The sequence below is a fragment of the Perkinsus marinus genome (genome assembly GCF_000006405.1).
Source record: "Perkinsus marinus ATCC 50983 genomic scaffold scf_1104296958914, whole genome shotgun sequence".
Taxonomy (NCBI): Eukaryota; Perkinsozoa; order Perkinsida; family Perkinsidae; genus Perkinsus; species Perkinsus marinus.
Genome location: NW_003206607.1, coordinates 114,149 through 122,404, shown reverse-complemented (window position 1 = coordinate 122,404; position 8,256 = coordinate 114,149). Strand labels below are relative to the sequence as shown.

The following is an 8,256-nucleotide window of genomic DNA, read 5'->3' as shown; positions in this document are numbered from 1 at the left end:
ACGTAATAGGCCTGTTACCAACGTATCTACCACCAAGCCCCAATACTACTCATCCCTCCACGATGGGATACTACTTGTGGTTCATCTCCTTCAACGCCTTAATCATGTCTTCGGGATCGCGAAAGCTCAAGAAACCAAAGCCTGGAATAATACCAAAAATGCACAAACATGACTTGCTTCGCTCCGCTAGACCTTTGCTTTTCCCCGATCGTTTATCCCTAACGATCTTGGCCATCTGCAAACTAGAGTACCTGAGGGGTTCTCGCTGAGCCCAAGAGGACGAGGTGGGGTCGGCACTCACTGTTTGAAGGAGCTCAACAACAACTCATCCGTTACCTCGTTACCCAAGTCGCCACAGAATATCCTGAAGAAATAAATTAGGTCACAGCAGAGGGAAGACGGCGGGCTACCGGAAATCATCGCTGGGCCATTCTGATAGGGTTGGATCAGCCCATATCTTCCCTCCGGCTCTTCGTAGCTGGCCCTTAGCTTTCACTTTATGCTTGCCTGAAAATTAATTGTAGTCGTGGTGGTTGCATAAACATTACTTCTCTTCTGAGGTGCGACGACTCCTGCTGGGACGCCGTTAAGAGTCATCCCTGATCCACCGACGTTAAAGCCACCAGGTAAGCCCATGAAGGGTGGCGGAGGGATCTGAGGCCACCAACAGCTCAACTACATACATAGCAGTCACACTTACAAATCCGCCGGGTCCCGGTGGGGGCATTGGAGGCGGAAACATCCCCCTAGGTGGTGGAATGTTCATTGCTAACCAAGAATACCACTGAATCACTGCTCATACCACTCCTTCCCCACATCCTCAACCCAAGACGATTATCAAAGATTCAAGAGACTGGTTTCACAGCGTATGATGGAGGAAACGCTTCATGACTTTCAACATGCTCTCCAAAGCCCTCTCAGTGAGGCCCAGTACCTACCCCACCCACATTAGCCCTCAAGGGCCTCCCATCCCTCCCCACCTTCACATCAGCCGAGCCCTGCAGACCAGGCTTATCCGAGGGAGCCCTAAGAGGCCACCACCAGCTTCCAGGAAGGCCGTCCAAATCGACCTACCCTCCCTTGAAATACAACCCCGTCTGCATTACTGCTACCAACACCTCCGCGTACAGGTTCACTATCTGCTGGAGACCCCCACAGAATGACGTCTTATCATGAGGATCACATCTAAGATACGTCTGCATTCCCTCACAGGAGATACTAAACAGGCCCACGTGAGGACTCTGTGTATGGCCGTCGTAGAGGACAGTAGAGCCAAGTGGGAGGCAGTGCCCTCCAGCTCATTGACGTCCATCGCCCTGCTCACCAAAGCCATCAGCTCTTCTAACCACTTCGACACCACCACACAGCCTGTCACATCGTGCCACACCAAAATCATCACTCGCCGCTTACATGACTGCCCAGATACGAACATATGAACAACCAACTGATGGCACATAAGATTGCCTTCTTCCACCTTACAGAGCGTTACAGGCGGGCGAGCGCTTCTCGCACAGCCCTACGGCAACCCTAAGACTGTTGGTGTCCACTATCCCCTCAGGATGAACTCTCATAGCCTCTCTTGTTAGGGCCATAGCCACTGCACTGCACCCCATAGGGCACGCAGGGAAGAATGTTCGAACCTAGCTTGCAATCTTGCCAAATCTTGCCATTCCTCAGCGCTGGTCATACCAACACTTCCACTTGACCAACACTAAGGGAGCTCCTTCGAGCCACCTCCAGAGCTACATCGGACATCGCCATCAGACTCACCATCCGCTCGTCCCGTTCAACCTTGAATGACCATGACATCGACACTGCCGCACTGTGTAGATTTCTACTAGATACTCCTCCATGAGCAGGCGTAGGAGCATGTCAGCAGGGAACCTATCCCTCTCGTTATGGACTGCACTGAGCTCCGAAAGGACTTGGAAGACGTCAGTGAGAAGGTCGGGAGAGCGCAGCGGTAGAGCTTGGAAAATGCCTGGGAATAGAGGACCCTGGGAGATGCTCATCATAGATGTCCACGCTTACATTGCCAAACACGGTGCATTGTTAAGTACTCAGTGGATGAGTTATGAGGCCCTCCATGGACCATACACCGCCACGTGTGATACGCCAGACAGACATCAGTTCCAACTTCGTCAAGTATCTTCTTGTGCATGCGTGCAAGATATTCCATACCACTCCTCTCTCAAATACCATTATCGCCAAGGCCGCGACAGCCCAGTCTTCCTCCCTGTGCTTCTCTATTGCTGCTATAACCTCTCCCATCCTCCTATGGCACTGAAACCTACGACCATCCCTCTCCTTCGAGAAGGCCCCATGTCCACCTCTGCCCTTGCAAGGTACTCTGCAAACCCCCTCGATTCACCCGTCACTCCAGTGTGGTCCCCGAGACGCTCTGAAGTGACGAATCTACACCAATAACGCGGCCACCGACCACCACAGTCCCAGAAGCTACTGATAGACGTATTCAGGAAAAGCTATGGTCTTCTGTGAGAAGTCGCCGACAACACTGAGGGCCTCCACCGTCCAGCCATCCATTAGGCGATGGCTGAGCTCCCGAGTCTGGTCCAAACTCATGGTCTCCTCGAGGGGCGAGGAGGTGTCGAAGACCTACGCCCATCCATGGAGGGTCAAGCAGGAAACTAAGGGTCTACTACCGCTTTCACAGAGGGCCTCCTCATCATCCACGGCAAGGGCTCGGGGACAGCTCTTACCGAGTCGCCACGCTTGTCGTTCAGTTTACGGCAGAATGCATTGACTATACTACTGATACCTACTGTCCAGCAGCAGCAGCCATCATCCCACTACTTCAACCCTCTACCTCCCTCTTTCATCGCCATAAGCCTGAGGGGGGAGAGCCAACCGGAGAGGGGCAACCCTTGGTCTCACCTCCGCTGGAGCTCATCAGGAGCAACCGTCTTAAAGCCAATAGCGTCCCTGTGCCGTCGGCAGACGTACTTGTGGGTCAATGACTTGGACACATGCGATAACTGATGGATTATTTCGTGGCGCGCGGTCACAGATGAACAATAACAGGTCCTTCCTTCACTCTACCTCCAACCCCTTCTCCGAAGCTTCCTCCCATAGAGAATGGCCACCCATAGAGCCACTCCTACCCCGAACAACATTACGTTCTATTAGCTCTAGCGTCTTGCCCAGTCTTCGATACACTACCAGGGTGGCACGTAGGTCCTCCCTAGCACAGTACCAACTACGACAAACCTCCCTCGCCACTACTACAAGGTCATCCTAGCAGTCTCCTCCATACTCCGAAAAGACCCTTTGCTTGCCTCTAGAGCCCTATTCTGATCAGCCACCTTGGACGACATAATGGCCAGCTCTAACTGTAGGCCCACGTTAACCTGTGAGCCCCAGGAGCACCTAGAACCTACCAAGATCCCCTACTTCATTAGCATGCTTATGTAGCTTGCGCATGCGTGCAAGCTCCAACTTCAGATCCAAATTCGTCCTCGCAGTCTCCTCAGAAGCCTCATCACCGTCAACTGAGTCATCGCTGAGCCACAGCATTTCCAATATGTTGTTAACTACTCCCTCTAGCATCCCCAGTCTGCCCGAATTCAGCAAGCCTCTCTTGAAGGCGCTTCGTCAATGCACTGTATAGAGCACTGGCCAGCCGACGCCCCCTCAAAGGTACTACTCCATCTTCCTCCTCTCCTTTTCCCAAGCCTCATTAACCTCCTCCACCCTTTGAGTGTGATATGCCTACTATAACTCCCATCATCATCAGTTGCTGCACCCGTGCTACATTGAGTTCATCCTCGAGCTTCCTTAACCGGGCACGCTCTCGAGGAGCTTCTTCAGCCATCACTCTCTTCAACTCCTCCCGAGCGGCAAGAGCCAGCTCCGCCAAGTACCTGAGGACCACCAAAGGAGCCGAATCACTCGTTAAATGTTAATGTTATAATCAATGTTAGGGTTTGAAGGCATAAGACTACCACAGGAGACCACAGCCTACAATATGAAGCCACTGATCATGCTACCAAGTCCTCCCTACCTCCCTACTACCTATACCGACCCTCCACCTCTTCGTTGCCCTGGTGTACATCTCTTAGCAATGCCGTCAACGCCTTGGACACCTCAGCCACGGCCGCCGGACCCTCTATGGAGTCAACACAGTCCCTTATGTGGGTCAGCCGCATGTACGCCTCTCTATCACATTGTCTTCACAAAAGGCAGCCCCTGTGCGGCCCCACCTATGTATATCACCTAGCCCCTTATCACTCAAATCCAGTGGGGACTGGTGTCGTCTTGGAAGCTCCCGCGACCTGTTGGGCTCCACAGGTAGCCACAATGGGTCGTTCGACGCACTGCATTCCAGAGGCAGCTCGGAAGGGCAATATATTCTTGACCGAGGCTGTGCCCCTCGTGCTGGTCCTGGCCTCGACCTTGCTCGGGCTGGGAGGATCAGTAGCGGGCTGAAGACCTTAGTGCTGCTACCATGCGTTGTCCCTTCCCCCTCAAGGGCTTCCCTCAGTGCGCTGTCTAGATCCACAAGGGTGACGCGCTGGCCTGCAGGAGCACGCTGAACCAACCCATTGGGCGATCCATGGACAGGCTTCTCTCGCTTCATAATACGACTCTGACCACTCCCGATGATATCTATGGCAAGACCTGGAAGTCCCTCCAGCTCGGTCGTCACTACCGAGCAGTAGCTTGTCGATACGATCGATACCAGCAAGAGGCTCCTCGCTCTTCTCCTCTCGGGGGCCTTCCACCTGAGTTTTCATACACGGCCCCTTCCCCAGGCCTTCTACTGTGGGAAGCCTCTCCAACGTCATCGCCATAGACTGCCCCGAGCTGTTGTTTTGTGAGCAGGATTTGATCGACCCGTGCGAGCGGTTGGACTAGGTTAGAAGACCAAGGCCAGTATGCATTGGGAAGATACTCTAATCTCACTGTATGTGGTACTCGGGTTAAAGCTGGTAAGTTCGTCGGCATCACCCTAGTAGTGCGTAAGGGTCTGTATCCTCCTATAGAGGGCGTGCGGCGAGCCCCAGGGGGCTGACAGGAGCGACCATCATATAGCCTTAGCTACGTGACCATACTGAGTTTCGCGAGGCTTCCTTCATTTTCGTCGATAAGGAGTAATCACTTGACTTCATCGTTGCGGGTGATAATTACTGTTGTGAATTACGTCGGGCGCGCGCGGGATGTGTTGGCTATCGATTAACTGATCGATTAGGCTCCTCATCAGGCCCTTCTCCTAACCCCTCGACCAGTGTCGCCATGGGATCCGGTAAACCCAGAGGAATCAACTGCGCGCGTAAGCTCCGCAACACTAGGAGGAAGAACTTGTAATAGGGGGTTCTCTTGGGTCCGTATATCGTGTACGTTGTTGTTATTCTTCAGGTGGGCCGATAAGGACTACAAGAAGGCCAACCTCGGAACCGTCTTCAAGTCCAACCCCTTCGGAGGCTCTTCCCATGCCAAGGGAATTGTCGTCGAGAAGATGGGCATTGAGGCCAAGCAGCCCAACTCTGCCATTCGTAAGTGCTGCCGTGTGCAGCTCATCAAGAACGGCAAGAAGATCGCCGCTTTCGTCCCCAATGATGGTAATACCATTCCTCTCTGAGTTCCCAAACAGACTTACCCCCTTTTAGGTTGCCTTAACTTCATCGATGAGAATGACGAAGTGCTCGTGTCCGGATTCGGTCGTCGTGGCCACGCCGTCGGTGATATCCCCGGTGTCCGTTTTAAGGTCGTCAAGGTTGCCGGTTGCTCTCTTCTTGCCTTGTACAAGGAGAAGAAGGAGAAGCCTCGTTCTTAAGCAGCTTAATGGCTCGATGAGGATGAAGTACAGCCTTCTTCCGGTCTCACTGATTACCCCTCTGCGATACTCCGGTTGATTGCTCTTAGTGTTGCGTTATAGTGACATTACTCTTGGCTCGTTCGTTCCCACTTAGGCCAGCTACAAAGCAGAAAAACCTCTTCAGCTAATAGCCAAAAATCAGAGGATAATCTCGTGCGTGATTTTCCCTTGTGCAGTGACGAAACCGGGAATGTGAGAGATAAACTTTCTCCCAATATTTGTTCCATCATACCAGGTGGCGAACCGTCGACCGTCGTTCTTTCGTGACAATCAGGCAAGGTCAGACAGCTCTATCTATCGGATGCTCTCACAGCATCCGATAGATATCATCGGATCTATCATGGCTAGACTAACCACCCCGAGGTCGATTCAATCGTGTTGAGCTTGTGATGAAGGCTCGGTGATAAGGATAATAGACCAATGTAAATTATTACTGCTGATTCACCAGAAGTGCTCGAGAAGTCCCTCAATACGAGGGCGAGCACCTCTGCCTACTCATAGCCCCTCCACATGTCCCTTAGCCCCCGCACCACCATGCGCGTGGTGGTGGCCAGGAGATTCTCGTCGCTAACAATGTGAAATTCTTCGCAGTGCGCTAATATTTCCCGACCATATCAGCACACCTCTCTACCCTAGGCGTGTGTGGGACACTTTGTCAGCAACAATCAATGCCTTCACACAGAGCGGTACTTGAAGGTCCGGCCTAGGTAGGCATGCGCCCATACCACTCCTCTCCGAACCTCACTCGGATTCCTCATCTACCCACTGCCAAGCTCGCTGCTCATCATCATCACTGGCTAAGTCCAAAGACAGTAGCAGAGTATCAGCACTCACACACAACAGATGGTCATCATAAGTGAACAACACACATGCTGCCTCTACCGGCCCAACCTCATAATATGATATGATTTAGTTAGTTCCATATTGTCATAGTATTTCGTCATAACCGAACTGTTGATCGGATACTTGGGTCGACGTAGAGGGAAGCGAGTGGGCCCATCAGCCTCGCTCGGCTGTGAGTGCCAGCCAACCTAACTCTAATCACTTCCATCACCCCTACCCAGTATAGGTCTACTTCCATGCTAGTACAAGGGCCTGGGACTTTGTATCTCCACTGAGGCTCTATGTGCAGTCTGACATGCTTCCTCTTGTCATCAGCTAGATAGCTCCTCAAGGGGTATTCTGCTGCTGGATATGGACTACCCTCTATACCAACCGCAACACACGTCTGACAGACTACTCGCTGACCACCCAGTCTAGGGGGAAAGTACTACCAGCGACTTTGATGATGGCAAGCAAATATTTTTGTTCCGAATCTTACGCAGCTCCTTATGGTCCACCGAGATACGCTCTTCCTCCAGCACTAAGAAAGTGAAGAGAAACGGATGCGCAGAATAATCCCCCTCATTACAATGGGCACCGAGATGGACTGACGGTCCCTTCATCATGACTGGTAAAATGAACAACTCCAGGATCACCCTAGAAATTGACAACACATACGGAGATGAGGAGGAAACAGAAACGTCATGCAGCCTCCAACGTAGCCATACGTTGGGCTTCCGATCTCTTCTCCTCCCGAGCCTTATTACGGGCTATGTTACGTTCCCTTTTGATGCGCCATTTGGCGATCAACTTGGGGTCGTAGACCTAGCAAGCGTGTGGGAGTTAAGACGCTCAGCCCGGCCTGCTCACCCGCTGATAGAAGTGATTGTGGCTCATCGTCTGCAGTGACCAAGGCAGCTTCTCGTGGTGGTCCCACTTACGCATCAGGAATCGGGTATGTCTAAAATCCCATGATTTGCGCCAAGTTTGGTATCAGATTAGCACGCATACACTAGATATTACTCAGGCAGAGGTATATGCTCCCGACCTTGCCTCCAGTACACACTGCACTCATTTTTCAACTTCTTCGACAACTCGATGCTCAACTGCAGTAACTGCCACACCTGCCTCCTCCAGAACCCGACCGAGGGGAACAACCAAACGAACAAATCCCACCACATGCCTTAGTTCACTTTCGATAAGCCAACAGGAATTTCCTTTCTCCCTAGTTGACCGGATTCAAGGAGTTCCACTACTAGAATCGAATCGACCACCGGACCATACGGATACCTTATCGAATAGCTATGACGACACAAATGTACAAACTGCGGGAAGTACATCAATTTTCATGGATAATGACATCATAACACAGAACTCCGCGCCACTAATGTTTCGTTCTAATTACGCGTACCATAATTCTACCATCAATTTCATACCATAATTTGGCGATTCGTCCCATTCTCGATACCTGTTTTTCCAGCCGAACCGGGGTCATGGGCTTGGCCGATACAGTCCTCTCATCACAGTGGACTATGTGATTCATCCCTTCCGAAGCCAAGAAGTCCTTCCATGATCCAAACCGTTGTATCACACAATGG

The 8,256-nt window shown here is 51.9% G+C and overlaps 4 protein-coding genes across 4 annotated transcripts in view; 1 reads left to right on the top strand and 3 right to left on the bottom strand.

Moving 5' to 3' along the window:
* Pmar_PMAR027887 (rrm-containing protein, putative) overlaps window positions 1–727 on the bottom strand; it is a gene marked incomplete at both ends in the record, with an annotated part of 1,454 nt that extends 727 nt beyond the window's left edge. Inside the window, 7 exons of the mRNA XM_002773384.1 lie at window positions 1–26; window positions 75–141; window positions 193–251; window positions 302–364; window positions 411–507; window positions 549–654; window positions 701–727. The exon at window positions 1–26 is cut by the window's left edge and continues 4 nt beyond it. Coding sequence (XP_002773430.1) covers window positions 1–26; window positions 75–141; window positions 193–251; window positions 302–364; window positions 411–507; window positions 549–654; window positions 701–727 — 445 coding nt within the window. The remainder of the gene's footprint in view (window positions 27–74; window positions 142–192; window positions 252–301; window positions 365–410; window positions 508–548; window positions 655–700) is intronic.
* A 132-nt stretch (window positions 728–859) lies between these two features.
* Pmar_PMAR027886 (hypothetical protein) lies at window positions 860–4,166 on the bottom strand (the record flags this gene model as incomplete). Its single annotated transcript, XM_002773383.1, has 21 exons — window positions 860–934; window positions 981–1,026; window positions 1,075–1,185; window positions 1,233–1,368; window positions 1,411–1,474; window positions 1,521–1,640; window positions 1,735–1,791; window positions 1,839–1,997; window positions 2,182–2,290; window positions 2,350–2,415; window positions 2,462–2,616; window positions 2,664–2,764; window positions 2,828–2,850; window positions 2,896–2,996; window positions 3,061–3,202; window positions 3,247–3,368; window positions 3,412–3,509; window positions 3,556–3,620; window positions 3,665–3,729; window positions 3,773–3,881; window positions 4,033–4,166. 21 exons carry the CDS (start codon window positions 4,164–4,166, stop codon window positions 860–862), a joined length of 2,058 nt encoding a protein of 685 aa, XP_002773429.1.
* Window positions 4,167–5,253: 1,087 nt separating this feature from the next.
* Window positions 5,254–5,794, top strand: Pmar_PMAR027885 (ribosomal protein S23, putative; the record flags this gene model as incomplete). Its single annotated transcript, XM_002773382.1, has 3 exons — window positions 5,254–5,321; window positions 5,377–5,579; window positions 5,628–5,794. 3 exons carry the CDS (start codon window positions 5,254–5,256, stop codon window positions 5,792–5,794), a joined length of 438 nt encoding a protein of 145 aa, XP_002773428.1.
* A 1,566-nt stretch (window positions 5,795–7,360) lies between these two features.
* Window positions 7,361–7,603, bottom strand: Pmar_PMAR027884 (hypothetical protein; the record flags this gene model as incomplete). Its single annotated transcript, XM_002773381.1, has 2 exons — window positions 7,361–7,483; window positions 7,529–7,603. The coding sequence occupies 2 exons, from the start codon at window positions 7,601–7,603 to the stop codon at window positions 7,361–7,363; spliced, it is 198 nt and encodes a 65-aa protein (XP_002773427.1).
* Window positions 7,604–8,256: the final 653 nt, after the last annotated feature.